Source organism: Diadema antillarum, unplaced genomic scaffold (genome assembly GCF_040938485.1).
Source record: "Diadema antillarum isolate AM-2024a unplaced genomic scaffold, OU_Dant_1.0 scf00000098, whole genome shotgun sequence".
Taxonomy (NCBI): Eukaryota; Metazoa; Echinodermata; class Echinoidea; order Diadematoida; family Diadematidae; genus Diadema; species Diadema antillarum.
This window is the reverse complement of record NW_027270987.1, coordinates 3,129,613-3,146,986: the sequence shown is the minus strand read 5'-3', so window position 1 is coordinate 3,146,986 and position 17,374 is coordinate 3,129,613. Positions and strand designations below refer to the sequence as shown.

The window sequence follows — 17,374 nt, the reverse complement described above, 5'->3', positions numbered from 1 at the left end:
AAGGCCCCCCACTATGTGAGAGCATGAAGGCTGAAGGCAAGTATAGCATATGGAATGCCAAATGTGCATAATGAAGGTGCAACGTATGGAATGCCAAGTGTGCACATATTACAACAAGAATTCTGAAGCTGATCATTAGCTTCTAAAACTTTTGTTGGTTTTGTTGTGGACAGAATGACTTGACTTGCTGATATCTTTAAAAGAAATTAACCGCCATAACGCGCGACCCTGACATGTGCTTCAATGCCTATTGTAATTGGTGTAATGTACATTGCACTAAACCCATGTATAAGTCCACAATTGGATTAACCCATCTGGTTTCAGAGTGGCGGACAACGGGCGGGGAAAATCATACCAATTATGAAAAAGATAGACAAGCACGCCAAAAATCGACACAAACAATCATGGTGTCTGCCATCTATACAGATAATGTCAGTCAGGACCACACTATAGCATTTATATAAGACTGTATATACTTTTTTTCCTTTCTTAAAGGTCTAATTTCTGCATGCAGAGTCATCAAATATAGAGAGAGGGAAATTATGCAAGCTGAAAATTATTACTGCTAATGCTCTTTATTCAAAATGGATACTGTCCAGGATAATTATCATGACATGAGCCTGTTTTAGCCAGATTACGATATATACAATTTGTTTGCATTTCAGGCCCAACACCTGACCAGTAGACAGGATAAAAGGGTTTCCTCTTCTCATAATAGGACATTATTTTAAATAAAATGTATATGTCTACAGCACCAATGACATCTTAGGCTACCAGATTTCATCACATATTAACCCCTTCCATACTGAATTCTGAAATATCCATAGACTCAATACACAGGCTAATAGGTTCCCTTATGGAACAGGTTAAATGTAAAAATTATCACAGTCACAAATCTGCTGGTCTTCATTGACAGTTTCCCTGTGTTTGCATGCATGCTGTAAAGTTATGATTCGAAAAACCCAGTCGGTAAGAGTTGGTTGGTATTTGTGTGTGTGTGTGTGGGGGGGGTGGGGGGGGTGGGGGTGTTTGATAAAAGAGCAGCAAGTCAAAGTGCAGAACAAATGGAGGATGAATCCATAGATTATGAGTCGAGTAAGTCGATCATGTGACAAGCTGCTACTACTCCCTAGCATCTTGACGCCTGTGCATTCACACACATATGCACACACACACACACACACACACACACACACACACACACACACACACAAAATGCTAGCTCATGTGTGGATGTGATTTTAGCTTACACAAAAAGTCACTGAAAAGGACTGTTAAGCTTTGTGACTATTAGGTACATTGGTGAACAGAGAACTTGGGTGTGAAAAGGTCATCAGTGGCGTATGGATCAAAAAAAATAGAAAATCAATGCAGAACATCAAAGAGGTGTTGAAGAAAAAAACGATGTCTGAAAATGCAATATGCACTCGGCGGAACATCAAGCTTCGATGAACGTTATCATGTATTGTTGCTCACTGCTGGCTGGCTTTTCATTGAAGGACACAGGTACTATATTTCTGTGCATTGCTCTTTATATTTACATGTGACTGAATTTTCACAATATGTGCCTTTTCCTACATAGGCATATGTAGAGAATACCAGAAATATGAGAAACATACAACCCGTTACTCACCCCCACATACACAGTACAACATACATTGCTCACACACAGCGCACACACGCTCATAAATGCTAGATAGAGATTGATGACATTATGGAAGACTGGCTCACTTTATATAGGGAATCATCACTGTCATTATAGAATGAATCTACATGACTCACAATCGACCATACAACAGCACAATAATTAATTACTTATAGAAGAAGAAGGAACAAGATATTCTGTAAAACAATATGCTATTAAATAACAATCCTTGCCAACACATAATGCAAAAAAAAAAAAGAATGATTATAGTGGAGAGATACCCATCAAACAGGGGTAACGTTTTGAATTGTGATATAGTATATATAGGTCATATATTTTCATTGCAAATTGCAGCTCCTTCAAGAAACAATGCCCAGTAGCACCCAATGAACAAGCTTTCTTACTTATTAACTGCCATATCATCAAGACACCTGGTGTCAACAGCAATATATGTGTTTAACCTTGTAGCAAACTACAGTCCAGTTTTGGTAAATTGGTATATGCAGAGGGGTGGATCTTTCCACTTACCTGGTACATATATGTTTCGACATACAGTCTGTATACCAATGCAATTACTCTTTTAAGCCTTGTCAATGCCTATGGGCAAATTAATGTTGTCAGAATATTTAGAATGGTTACCGTTCGTGTAGCTGAGTGAACTCCCATACAGAACCCTTAAAGCTTCAATAATGGAGGCTACAATAACTTCATCTAAATTTTGACATAAAACATGTACCACAGTGTAAGCTTAGGCCATCTCAAACTCAAAACCCAGGTTTGGTATATTGGTATAAACTATACAGTCAAACTCGGATACCTCGAAGTCGTCGGGACTGAAGAAATTGGTTCGAGGTACGCGAATTTCGAGGTACGCGTACGTCGAATTTTCTTCGACTTATCCGATTTTTGTCGATGTTCAACATGGTATCTGTTACAGTGCCTACCGATTGTTTGTATGCTTGTCAATTGGATTTGAATCAACTTTAATATGAATGAATTGAATGAAAATCGATGTTCTTCTTTCATCAGTGTTTTCTGGTGAACAATTAAATGACTTAAATCACCATAAAAACAAAAAGAAAATACCGGTACGTAATCGAGCGCAAGACAGGGTTGCAGAACATGCGTGCTGAATGTACATTGTCGCGTCGGCGTAGGTACCCCCTCGATCACTATTCGTTTTTCCTCCTTTTCTCTCTCTAAGTCATCATCTCGTACACAATATCCAACACAAGAATCAGTCTTAGCTTTGCAAACTATTAAAATTTCGCACAACTATGGGTGTACATGTAGCTCACCAAGACTGTGTAGAGCTACAGGGAGCGACGGCAATGTCGCACCGCTACGCACCGGTCTTCCATGTGTCTACCAGCAGCACTCACAGTCAGCAGGCGATACCGTTAATCATTTCCAAATGTAAAAGCAACGATCAGTTATTTATTTTAGTATCATACGGAGCAGAATATTACTGTTATTCATTTCTAAATTTCCAAGCAAACATCCGACATTCGTTTTACTACCATACGGAGCCCAATATTACTGCTGTCCACTTCCAAAAGTGAAATGAATTATCTGACAATCATTTTATCATCGAATGGAGCTGAATGTTACTGTTATTAATTTCGAAATGTATAATAGCAAATATCCGACATTTATTTTAGCATCGTATGGAGCAGAATGTTACTGCTATTCACTTCCAAATGTAAAAGCAATCATGACTGTGATATTTATTTTGGAATCTTCCGCAGCCGAATGTTCTTGCTATTTACTTTCGAAAGTAAAAGCAAACATCCGACATTTATTTAATCATCGTACGGAGTTGAATGTTATTGTTATTCATTTCCGAACATAAAAGGGATCATTCGACATTCATTTTAGCCTATCCCGGAGCCCAATGTTATCGCTATGTACTTTCGAACGTAAAAGCAAACATCCGGCATTCATATATTATCATCGTACGGAGTTGAATATTATTATTTATTTCCGAACGTCAAAGCAAACATTCGAAATTTATTTTAGCATCTTCCGGAGCCGAATGTCATTGCTATTTATTTTCGAATATAAAAGCAAACATCATACGGAGTTGAATACTATTGTTATTCATTTCCGAACGTCTAAGGGATCGTTCGACATTTATTTTTGTATCTTTCGGAGCCGAATGTTATCCTTGTTTATTTCCAAACGCAAAATCAAATATCTGACATTAATTTAAGCACCGTACAGAGCTGAATCTTACCGTTATTCATTTCCAAAAGTATAAGCAAACATCCGACATTTATTTTAGTATCGTATGGAGTCGAATATTACTGTTATTCATTTCCAAAATCAAAAGCAATCATCCGACATTCATTGTAGCAACTTTCGGGGCCGATTGTTACCGCTGTTCATCTCCAAAAGTAAAGGCAAACATCCGACTTTTTTTTTTTGGTGGCCCGACGTGCGTTTTGGTGGCCTCGGGCCACTGTAAGTGTCGAGCCCTGAATAAGTGCAGCACAGTACATTAAGGATGGGCTACTAGTGAGTGATATCGCTAGATCAGATTCCGGCTATGGCTTCTGAGGACAGTGCTATTGCTGTAATCATAAACATTTACTGAAGAGGATTGTTCGCATTAAAAAAAAAAAAAGAAGCGAAACAATCTTAGGGGGCCTTGACGATTGTGTTAGAAAAGAAAAGAAAAAAAAATACCGAAAACTCGAAAAAGATTCAATTCAAAACAGGGGTAAAATACATGATGATTTCTTTTTTTTTTTTTTTTGTCTGAAAATCGTAAAGCGTATTATTCCGTTACTTCGAAATTTATCAAAATAAACTGTTGTTAAATCATATCTATACTATTCTTTATTATGCTAGGCCTATACTTCCAGATCATATACCACACTATTATGCTTCATAATCTCATTGCTGGAAAAAAAAATATTCAGAGCTTGCGTTCTCGGGGAGGATTAATGAAACAAACTTCGTGAAAGGAAAAAAAAAACTAGCGGGAGATTGATGTTTGGACAGTGGACCTTGATTAATGCCAAAGATATAACTGTTAACACCTAAGCAGGTGCGCCACGACGGTTAAGAAATGTACGCGCACGGCATGACTATCACGATCGCAAATCAAAACAGAGCGTAGTGCTATTGTAAGCTCTCCATTTGCACGGCTGCTACAAGTATGCATTCCGGGTACGTGTGTAGGTACAGTAGGTGTTGGGGATTTTCCTTGTCAGCTGTGTATCGGGTATTTGAGCGCACGATCGTTCTGGGGCTCAGAATATTTACAATCGAGTGTGAAAAGATTTGTGACATGTCTTCGCTGTCCACGCGCGCTTCATCGGAAATGCTGAGTGATGTTTGCAATTTCAATTCGAGCAACATGCTGGGAAAAACAATAAGTTAATTAAGATCGGGACATGAGATTTCCCTTCGAGGTAACCGAACTTCGAGTTAGTTTTTTTCGAGCTACGCGAATTTTAACACACGAAAACTCCATAGGAACAATCGGGACTTTCATTTTGCCTTCGAGGTAAGCGATATTCGGCTTATCCGAGTTCGAGGTATCCGAGTTTGACTGTATATGCAGGGAGGGGAACCTTCCACCTCCCTGGTATATCATGTTTTGATGCATAATTTGGATAATTTGGATCACATTTGCTTTATATACATGTAGCTCGTGAATGCTTGAGGGCACATATAAAATGTAATTACATGAATAACATTTTTGTAGATGCTTGTAAGTATGGTCCCTTCCAACATCTTCCATCTTGAATAATCAAGGCTACATTTATTGTTTTTTGTCTTTCTATCTGATTTTTACATGTACATTTCCTTTTGTGCATCAGAACATGGGTGAATGACATTCTGTCAATAGAACTGTAGCTGTAACAGGTGGGTAACTATTCAGTGGAGGTCTTTATTTTTTCATGTAGGGCAGACGAATATTTATTCTTTTACAAGTAATTGATATAGACTTATCTTTTACCATTACTATAAAAAAACAGATAAAGAACTGTGAAAACAAACAAGGTACACAAGCCTTAGAAGTGGCTGGTTACAAGGTTTTAGTACACACTTACGAAATAAATAGGGTACAGGAAAGCATCGTAGCATATTAAAGGAAACTTGCACACATATACCAATCAGTCAGGTTGTCAAATATACATGTCGTGCCGCTTTATATGTCCTTAAGTGTGTTCAAACTGTCAACAGGAGCATGGAGAACAGACACCACTAGGAGAGAATACTGGAGTGATACGGAAAGGAAATATTATCACACGGTTGTGAGACTACCACTTTCGTACAAGGGGACTGTTAAATGCCCTACGAATCAGAAGAAACATAAAATGGATGACCAGAGTGGCCCAGAAGTGTGGTCAAGGACACACGAAAACTTTTATATCAGAGTCCACTGCAGATACCATCACTTGCAGCTTGGTACTGATACACGCAGAGCTTCGAGTAACGCTATCTTGGTAACCAAATCCTCACAAGGATGAGCAAAAAATTGTGTACGAGTTTGCCCGCTTGCAATACGAACAACTGTCTCTCATATAAGTCAAAAAATTGAAGTCTCTCTGGCTGGACGATGACTTATTTCCATCTATTCGTCCTCTCTGCATTATGGCTTCCCGGCGTCAACACCGGCACTTCGTCTGTGTCGAGTTGTGCTGAAATAAGAGAGAATAATGGGCAGAAATGGAGCAAGGTTCGGCTATGTACACTGTACCTCTTCACCATACATCATCATCTCATATTTCATTAAAATTTACATTCATCTGTTCATAGAATGGGAATTAACATTCGCTTGAACTTAAATGCAATTCTGGAAGCTGATGTATATAAGTCATATGATATGTTGGTTCGGAGACGAAGTGAATCACGTATGGCATGAGCATGATTAAGCAAATGGCAAGTCAAATCATCTGTTCCAGCTCATTGAATTGAGTGCCCAACGGTGATGAGTGACATAAATCACAAGTTCAGGAGGAAAACTACTTGAGATTTTATTGCTGTTGCTGTTGTTGAAAATTTGTTTCAATAAGTCATGATTTCGACAAAATTCAGTGGAAACTGATATGCAAAGACAGCATTCCAAGCTATCATATTGTGATTATGAAAGTAAGAACACAAAATGGGTATAAGTATACCAGAAAAGAAAATAAACCTTGAAAAACCACCACAACAATAACAAGATCAACGATAATACACGACAGGACTTTAAACAGGTACAATGTATTCATGCCTGATTTCATACTCAATTGTGATGAAAGACGGGGTTGGTGGAGAGCTACATAACACGCCTGAATACTCAGTGAAAACGTTCTTCCTCTTTTGGAATCAACGTAACGGGAGGAAAAAAAAGGCCACAATTCAATTTACTGACTTGGTAATAATTCTTCGCTCACGAGATGAATAGAGCTGGAACATGTCAACATGCTTGCATGGGTAAGAGCACAAAAGCCTTTAAACTTGGCACTGCATACAGAGTTCAGAGGTCATAGAAGTCTTTTATTACAATGTAAACCACACAAAACAGAAGTCTGAGTTGTCTTTGAGTAAGAATTCTGTGAACACCAAAGGGCATCTTACCCGACAAGCTCAATGTTGTCCAATGCCCATTGGTCGTGGTTCTCTCCATCGTGGCGAGGCTGCCACCACCGGAAGCGGATGCCCAGGCCGCGGGCCTCTTCGGGCAGGTCATAGGTCACTCTCGTGGGCTGGCCGTAGTCCTCCGGTTCGTGGGCCTGGACTAGGTTCCAGTGGACCCCGTTGTCTGGACTGAACTGGAGGAGAACCGACTTGGCCCGAAGGTTGGGTGAGGCCCAGTTGATGTGACAGGCAGAGTTATTAGGATCAAGACTGCCTATCTGCAGGACATATCCAATCTCACTATAGGCAGAACAGGGGGAAGAATTCAAAGAAATAACTTTTCTCACCTGAAAGAAACAATTCACAAAACTGTCTGAATTCAAATTGACTGACAAATATTTTATACAAGCATCACAACATGGATTCCTAGTTACATTTAGAATGATGTGAAAATTGCCTAGTCTGGATTTGCAGCCACAGGAAACGGTGATCAAAAGTCTTACACTGAATAAAGGGATGCATCTGATATAACCAGCTTCATGTCAAGCACGAACAGGTGTCATCTCAATTACAGCAGCTGTCATCAATGGATTGACAAATATCAAACGGGATAAATCTTACACTCTCTTCCATGGTACCCTGTATCTGTGTTTTAAATTGGGTGCATAGCCTCTCTTTATATGTAACCAAAAAAAAGAAGAAGAAAAAATACACAACAAATAAGGAAAAAAAACCCAAAATTTACATAATTGTCTTTCAAATTTTTTAAACAAAGGTTTACGGAACACCATACTACTTGCATTATAATTGCTTGATCTGCCATCTAAAAACATGGGGGATGAGTATTTTCATTGACAGTGTGAACCAGGCTAAAATGACTAAACAAAAAGACAATTAGTGTCTGGCTTTCACAATATAAACTAGAGAAGCACTCTGAGAGCGCACACCCCTGCCAAGCAGCTCATTTCTAGCACTGATCTTGTTTTTTTCGTGTGCGTATGCAAACATAAAAAAATGCACAGCTTGAACTCCCAAATTCATTGACTCTTCCTGTCAAAATATCAAAAATCCTTCATAAAAACCATACAAATTCCCTAATCACTACCAAAATTTAATCTACTGTTCCTTGTGTCATTTTCAACCTTCCTAGTAAGTTTCATTCAAATCTGTTCACAACTTTTTGAGTTATTTTGAACACAGACAAAGAAGCCAACCAACAAACAAACAAACGCTGATAAAAACATAACCTCCTCCCTTGGCAGACGTAATTATCTCTCATTTTAAGGAGATTATGAATTATGTCCTTCCATAGTTTTTAACGTCATTAGATAGCAAGCCATGATTCTGAAGATGTCTCAATCAGATGTATAAAATTGAATGATATACACATCATTGAAACATATCATGTCAAAAATGCAGGATATAATCATATCACAGAACCAATTTATCCCACTCACATTATGCGCCTGGTATCCAGCTCCATGGTAACAGCCTGTCTCAAGCCACACCCACTGAAATAGAGGGACATCCCATGGGCGTGGGGAAGGAGGGGGCTGCATCCTTGGCCCTCCTGCCCTCCATCCACCACCTTCCAGGGGTTCAGAGAGGGAATGAGTCCCTGGTCCACCCCATAGCGGAAGAAGGTCGGTAGTCCAACTGCTGGGGTGCAAGAATCTCCTGTGAAGAGGGGACACATTAGGTGCAGGTCAGAGATTTTGTTATATGGTACATTTTAAAAAAAAAACTGCAAAAAGGCTTTCCTCATTTTCAAAATTGTTAAAAAACTGCATAATTTCCATGCATTGCTGCCATCTTATCATTCTCAGTAAAGATTTATTCACTCCATGTTATTGCATGCATGCTCTGGCCTGGAAATAAGTACAAGAACCTATGTACAAATAATAGAGTACTGGTATTTGGAGCATTTGCTTTTATGACTTCACTGTAACAAAAAGTAATCATACTTTTGTCTTGCAGTCTATTGGCCTTTTTTACAACTGAATAAAGACAGATGACTACTAATTAAAAATTACTGATAAAAATCTTACAAACACTATCACAAATGCTCTATTAACTATTGTTAACCTGTTGAAGACTATAGTCCTGAATATTCTCAGGCTGGGGTAAATGGGGAGTGTGTGTTGTAGGAAAATCAGTCCATCTTCAACGGGTTAAAATACTCTAAGAAGATGTGCAGTGCCATTGAATGTTTTCTCTTTGAAGATGAAAAGAAAGAAATCTATTGATGCTTCATATGACCTCCATACAATGGCTTCCAGCACACCAACAGATACTTAAATTGGTAACGCATTTCAGATGACTGAAATGATACATTCCTATTTCACATCAGAAAACTTGTGTATTTTTTTTCCTGCACATTCCATGAAGTCAACCAGTTCTATCTAATCTTTCTGAAATATATGATATTTACATTTGAAAGAAAAAAAAAAGAGACAGAGGTGCCCTGTTCATGGTGCCAAGTCTATAACTTCTGCAGCAAAATTACACCGGGACTTCATGAAGTTAATACGCTGAAATCTGCTCTGAACACCTACCTTCATATCCCTGATTACACAAACATCTTGCCCCTTCTGTACACTGCCCATGACCACTGCACATATTGGGACACTTCTCTCCAATGTACACGTCGTCCACTGCCCACGAGGGCGCCAGACTAGAAGCCTCTCTTTGAATCCAGCGGAACTGGGTTGTGCTACACGTGCAGGGTGAGAAGTGAGGAGAAAACAATATTTGATGAATTTCCTTGTTCATCTGGCCTCTTTCTTTGCCACACTCAAAAAAAAAAAAAAGTCATACTTTCATTTATGGACAAGGCTTGACATTACTACTTGCCTGCTTGCCCGAAGCAAGTATAAGGTTGTATGTTGGGCGAGTGGAATTATGAAAATGCTTACATCGGCAAGTAAGGTTTTGACCCAAATATGAAAATCAAGAGCCCCTCAATTCAAATGATACATTGGTGTTTAATTTTCAAGCATGCTCTGTTTTTTCTTTCAGGTATGTAAACATTTGAAAGCATTCCTATTTAACAACAATCAGGAGCTGTTCATCACAATTGTAGAAATCCTTTCATCAGATCAGCAGAATTTAAATAAACACTTAGCAGAAAAATTTGAAGTAACTGAACACAATGCCCTCTAGCAGGAGGGGATGGTGTGACAACAAATTTGATATCTGTCCTTGTCACTTTATTACATGGCCACTTGCATGGGTATCCCTAGTTGTTTTGCATACAAAACAGAGTAGAAAGTTTCTCTTCTAAATTTTCACAAATAACTAATCTTCCTTGATCTTGAAAGATGTGCAACGACATGTAATATCTGAGACTAACTTTAAACAGAGTAATGCAGATACGGTGTGCTTTGAAAACAAGTCAGTATAAATGTATAAAAAACTAGAAATGTCGCTATGGCGACTGGTATGCCTCCGCCATAATGCATGATTCTCCTAATAGGTCTATAGTACATGTGGACAATGTGTGATTACATTTTCACAAAATTGGCAAAATATTAAAATGACATGTTTGTCACAAATGTATTGAATGTTTACCTTCCTTGACCTATGTTTAATTGGATGAATTGGAGAGCATGTACTTGGGGATTTAAGAACTTTAACTTGACTTTGACCATTTCATAAGTTTATGCACTGAGTAATTTTCAAGGTATGGAGAAAAAGTGCAATTTCTGTATTGAACAGTAATTTGTTATCATTTTCATCTGGCCTTTGATTTATAAGAGAAGCACTGTCAGGCAGAACATACATAAATTCAGCATGTACTAAGTTTCAAGATAACTTGAGCCACTTCCGAGATATGGAGAAAAAAGTAAGTTCAGCACTTTCACTTGATCTTTGACCTTTTGACCTTTGACCTTCTTGGCAAAAAAAAAATCCCAGAGAATCTCTATTGGGTTAGACATGCATACATCAAGTTTAAAAAAAAAAAATATCCTGCTGGCATTGCATAAATATAAGGAAAATAGTAAGATTTTGAAGTATTGCCCTTGACCTTTGACCCCTGACCTTTGACCCCATGAACCCTAAATTCCCTAGATAACCACTGCCAGTCAGTAGATGCATATACACTATGTTCCATGAAGATACCTTGAACAATTTCCAAGATACAGAGAAAAAAGTGAAATTTTAACATTTTACTTGACCTTTTGACCTTTGACCTTTTGACCTCATGACCCCAAACTTTCACCAGAGAATCTTAATTGGGTAGTACATGTATACACTAAGTTTCAAGAAAATATCTTCAGGCATTGCATAGATATGGGGGAAATTATAAAATTTTAAGCATTTGACCTTGACCTTTTGACCTTTGACCTTGAGCATGTGCACCCAAAAGTTGATAGGCACAACTTCACCCCCTAATACACATACATGCCAAGTTTCATTAGGATACCTCAAAAGGTTTTGGTAGTTACCCTGTCCACAAAATTCATTACGGACGGACGGAAGGACGGACGGAAGGACGGACGGACGGACGGACGGAAGGACGGACGGACGGACGGACGGACAACCCGAAAACATAATGCCTCCGGCACCACTTCGTGGCGGAGGCATAAAAACAACAACAACAACAAAACATACTATGCAAAGAATGTCCCATTCAAATCTCCAAGATTTTGCAAGGTGTGCTCTTTAGACATTTATTATTACATGACTTGGTGGCATTCAAATAGTACCAGCAAGCAATATAATTATGAATATAGAATGTATCTGCTGATTCTGATCATTTTTTTTTCCTTTTTGACTTCACTGCTTTCCTTAGAGCTCACTCACCTTCATATCCTTCCTATAGATACAGAGGGTCATAAAATTTCCACTTGTTTTTTCTGACATACTACTAGGACATCATGCACTGTAAGACTGATGAGGGATGGGGGGGGGGGGGTAATCCCTAATAAAGCACTGAAGGAGACAAAAAAGGAACCAAGTTGACCCCTCTCAAGTTCTCCAATAGTCAGTCAGTGTGTACCTTGAGATGGCATCCTCAGGAAGTTCCAGGGTCACTCTCTCCCATCGGTGGAACTCGTTCTCTGTGTACGAGCTGCCATCGTGGTATTCAAACGGATCGCATCTCGGGTCCTCCCCATCTCCCGGTAGGCATGCTGGTCTCAGGACTTTCCACTCTGTCTGGGAGGGATTGGTGGAGTACTCCAGCACGACTGGATGGCTCAGGGTGCAGGAGGGGTTACCTTGGCAACCAACAACAATCTAATACACAAGGGGGGGAAGCAACAAAATGCTTGAAATCATGTATAGTGACACATAGTGAATTATTGCAGACACTGCCATTAATAATAATAATAATAATTAGACAAATTTGTATAGCGCAGCTACTATGTAAATATACTCTACTGCGCTGTGATGTAACAGAGCTCTTGAAATTGTTACTGGGAGACCTTAACTAGAAGTTCATGGTTTCTGAAGTGCATTGATAAGATAAATTAACTATGTCTGAGCTCTTTTGATCAGTGCAGTTGAGTATTCTGATGTCTTTCTGTGAATGAGGGACAAAAATGGGACACAATTTTGTAATAAACATTCTTGAAAATGAAGAAACTCTTACAGTGCACTCCCATTATAATGAACACGATTAGAACGAAATTCCGGTCACAACAAAGTAAAAATCCAAAATGCAACATTATCTGCTCTATGTTTTTAATTGCTTATTTGTTCCGTTATAACAAAATTTCCATATAACGAACGAAAACTACTGGTCCCGAGGACTTTGCTATAATGGGAGTCCACTGTACAATACTTTCACATAATCATCTGACTTGGATACATCACCACACTCAAGATGCTGCTCTCTGCAACATCATTTGAAAAAAATAAAAAATAAAATAAAATAATGCCTCCAGCACCATTTTGTGGCGGAGGCATAACAAAATACACACATAAATACCCTGTACAGGTAATAATTTACAAAGGGAAGACACAAGTACAAGTAATTCTGTCAAAAAAACAGAGTAAAATTTATATGAACATATTGTACCATCTTTTATCTCTGCAAAGCAGCATCTCTCCATATACATGTAGTTACATCCTGCAAGAAAGGACCATCATGAAGACTTACCTTAAACTGTATCATGTAGTTCTTATCGACAATTAACTGCCTTGTGATGGCAGCACTGTCATACGGCGCATTCCTCTCATTTGACCAGTAGAGGGCGCTATTGCTCTGGCGGCAGACCCCAAACTCTTGGCGGCCGTAGGGATGGAAGTCCCAGAGGAGTTGACTGCTGCCACCATCTTCAAAGGACTCCAGGAGGGTGCTTGGGTTGATCTCAGAACCACCTTTGGTTTTCATCACCGTGGCAACAGAATGGAAATGGAAGAATTGGGTGAGAATATGCAATCAATTGAAGAATTAAAAGAATGGAAAGAAAGGAGTGATGCAAATGTAATAGAATATGGTTTAATGAGAGAGGGGTGGTATTAGAATAAAGCAGGTCATGAGTGAGAACAATGAAACAAATATAATGAGGCATGTAAAAAAAAATGAGAGAGAGCTAACAGACAAACAAACAGAGTGAATTTAGAATATAACACAATGTATTCAGATCATTCAGACTGTGTCCTAATACATTGTGCAGTATAAGTCCAGACACCGACATACGGACCTACGGCTGTAGGCTGACTCTGAAGACAAACAAACATTTTGCCAAAGGGAGGATATACTCTGTACCCACCAATGTAAATGTTGTCTAGAGCCCACTGAGCCTGGATGCGATGAGTATCCAGGGGCTGCCACCATCTGATCTGGGTTGCCCAGGTCCTGGCCTCCACCGGTAGAGGGATGTATTCATGCTTGGGGGTGGGATACTGCTGGTAGTCCAACTCCTTCAGCAACCTCCAAGAGATACCTAGGGAAATGAATGGAAGTCAAATTTTATTTTACCACTATATCATAGCATAGTAACATTCCTTTATTATGAACTAATAAACGAGTTTTGCTATGTTTGGATGAGTCCTGAATGCCATGTCAATACAGTAGAGATGTATACATACACATACAGATATATTCTACTTGCATCATATCAATCCATATGATAATGCTGACAATTACAGCTTTTTCAACATTGGCAGCAGACTTATTTTTTTCTGAGACATGTAACCTTTTCCAAGTACAATTATAGTCTCTCTAAATCAAATTAGCATCCATCCACCACTGCCTCCTCAGATTTTAGATCTGTATTTTTTTTGTATCCAATTTGAATGAAATTTTATTTACAATAGCATGTTTTTGTTGCCAATACAAATTCAAGGAAAACAAAACATTCAATGTATTACAACAATATACACATACATAATTTTTATGAAACTAATTGTTTTCAAAAAATTGTGTTATTGGAAAAGAGAGGCTCTATTATACTTCCAACTGATTCTAAAGTCAGAAGCTACAAAGTTAGAAATTATAATGATAACTGCTTTCTCCTTGTATAAGTCTTAGTTGCAGCACTTCTCATACACAAAAAAAAAAGGAATGTAAAAGAGTACAGAAAGAAAGAACATTTAGTTTAGTGGATGGTTTGTAAAAATTCGATTAAAAACTTTCTATAAAACAATGATTGTCTAGACAGAGAGTGATGGCCTTACCTCCATCAACTGAGAACTGCAGGATGACCGACTCTGACCTTTCACGTGCTGTAAGACAGGCGGCTAAATTATGCTGGCTGCCAATCACCAAGTAGAACTGGACAAATCTGACATACAAGAGAACAAGCAAGACGTACAAGACTGGATATTCCAGAATCATGACTTTTCAATATGGATTCGGACATTGTTGGGTGTTTTTTTCTCAAGATGAGGGGGGGGGGGGGGGGGGGAATCAGTAAAATAAATTTTGATCGTTAAATTGTCAATACTGCTTGTAAATGATTATGAACTCATTATGAAAACACTTACATGGCCAAAAGAATGATAAGAACACAGTGGAGTGGAGTATAAAAGCCAATATATGATTTCAAATGATGTTTAACCTGTTGAGGATGAACTGATTTTGCTATAACATGCATTTCCAATAGAAACATGCCCAAGTATTCTCAGGACTTGTCTTCAACGGGTTAAAAGAAAGATTAGTTGTCAATGTCATCTGAGACAAGAAATTATGAGTACTACCAAGCCAATTTGCAAAGGTTAGAACTTTACATGCTCTTGCTTAAATGAGACACACATACTCACCTGGCACTCCTGAGATCCAAGGGGGCGGTCTCTGCGAGTCTGGTACCATTGCCACTATAGTAGAGGGAGCGCCCCTCCCTCAGCACCCCACAGGTCTGGGCACTGCTCCCCTTGGTGATGACCCCGCCCTGGACCAGAGACCAGTCCTCTCTCTTCATCTCCACACCAACGATCTCATCTCGCAGGAAGGTCTGAAAATCAGGATCAAATATGAAAATATTTCATTGTCATGGTCTACGCCCATCAAACATACAATTCCTTCATCCATGTGCCACAATTAATGTCTGCCCACATGCAGTTGCACTTTACATACACATAAAATGTATGGTCTGTTCTCTCAAATCTGTTTATTTTTTCTTCATTTGTTTTTTGTTTGTTTGTTTGTTTGTTTGTGTTGTTGTTTTTTGCAGAGATTTTAGGTTCACATCTTAACAGCTTTCCAAAACTTCTAATAAAGGCAGAGAAATTTTAAATGGAAGAGATATCTCAAGACAGTGCAAAAGGCAGTCTGACAGCTATTACAGCAGTCAGTCTGAATTTGTTGGTTAAGGACCCAACTGATAGAGAGGAATGATGATAATGAGTCACAAATTCAACAGTGTCACCAATTAATGCAGGAGGTGAGTGTACTTCTTTAATTGGCAAATACATAGCACCAAAAATACTACTCACATACAAATCAGCAAAAATATATCGTAAATGTTAACTTACAAAGCTTAGACTAACAAGGAAGACTTGCTTCTATGCATTAAAATACAGATTAAATACAGATTGTGGCTGTGTATCTCAGGCACAACGTAGTAGCAAATTTGTGCCATAATTGAGATGAGAAGGTGAGAGGGAAAATGAGCAACAGTGGCCCAGTCCAGGGAGACTATTAAAACCTACTTGTAGTCCAGAGCTTATCTCGCAGGAATCTCCCGAGAATCCTTGGTCACAGACGCAGACTGGGTAGTCACATGACCCGTGACCGCTGCACATGTTGGCGCAGGGCCTGCCGATCCTCACGTCATCCAGAGCCCATCGCTGGGGACCACTCTGTGGGGAGGAGGTTGCCCTCTGGTACCAGCGGAATCTCAGCGGCCTGGAAGCACAGGGATGCATCATGGGAGAAAATTAATTGTTACAGTGATCTCTCCTTAATTCAAGAGAATCAATAGTTATTATCAGCATGACTAAAATTCTTGATAGAGGTACATGTATATATCATTCAACTACCATTTAACCACATTTATTTATCCTATGTGTGTCCGATGTGATCCCATCCCAAATCACTGCTTAGCAGCTTGAGATACAGTTGATTCCATGAGTACTCCTCTATCAAAGTTTCTAAGTTCTCTCAGTTTTTCACCTAACATCCTCAGCATTAGTTATTCATTTCCTTGTCAGCACTATGCAATTTCATCTTTCTACTGCAATGCTTGAAGGCTACACAGAAATTCTGCAAACTTGAAACTTCGATCAGTGCAAAAACAAGACAATTATGAATTTTTTCACACTCCTACCTCAACTCAAAAGGTTGTCTATTTTGGGAAATGGCAAGTCTAAGCTGCTCATATATACTCTAATACCTTCCGGTCATCCTGCTTGTCAGGGGAATAACGATGCGACGCCATCCCGGGAAAGAGTAGAAGATACTGGGAGGGGTCACCTCCCCATCACAGCGGGGGTCGGAGGGCAGACACTGCCGGGTGACCAGTGTCCAGCCAAGTCCATTGTCAGTGGAGTAGAACAGCTCTACGGGCTGAATGGGGCTGTCCCATGATGCATTGCAGCCCACACTTATCTGTAAAGGAAAGTATTTTGAACAGAGAAATGCTGAACAAAGTCGTTTATGAATCCCCCTCCTCAAACAGAAAAGACTAGATGGTTACACATGCAATCTTTCAACACTTCTTCCTCTAGTTAGGTACAGTACATTATAAAAGAGTATCTTAC

At 39.1% G+C, this 17,374-nt stretch overlaps 1 protein-coding gene across 1 annotated transcript in view; it reads right to left on the bottom strand.

Moving 5' to 3' along the window:
- Positions 1-5,253: 5,253 nt before the first annotated feature.
- The window catches only part of LOC139718667 (reelin-like), a 105,552-nt gene continuing 93,431 nt past the window's right edge, over positions 5,254-17,374 (bottom strand). Inside the window, exons 46-56 of the mRNA XM_071630123.1 lie at positions 17,008-17,222; positions 16,325-16,520; positions 15,437-15,627; positions 14,852-14,958; positions 13,945-14,118; positions 13,329-13,549; positions 12,225-12,463; positions 9,778-9,935; positions 8,680-8,899; positions 7,223-7,522; positions 5,254-6,300 (exon numbers count right to left, since the gene is read on the bottom strand). Coding sequence (XP_071486224.1) covers positions 6,252-6,300; positions 7,223-7,522; positions 8,680-8,899; positions 9,778-9,935; positions 12,225-12,463; positions 13,329-13,549; positions 13,945-14,118; positions 14,852-14,958; positions 15,437-15,627; positions 16,325-16,520; positions 17,008-17,222 — 2,070 coding nt within the window. The 3' untranslated portion in view covers positions 5,254-6,251. The remainder of the gene's footprint in view (positions 6,301-7,222; positions 7,523-8,679; positions 8,900-9,777; positions 9,936-12,224; positions 12,464-13,328; positions 13,550-13,944; positions 14,119-14,851; positions 14,959-15,436; positions 15,628-16,324; positions 16,521-17,007; positions 17,223-17,374) is intronic.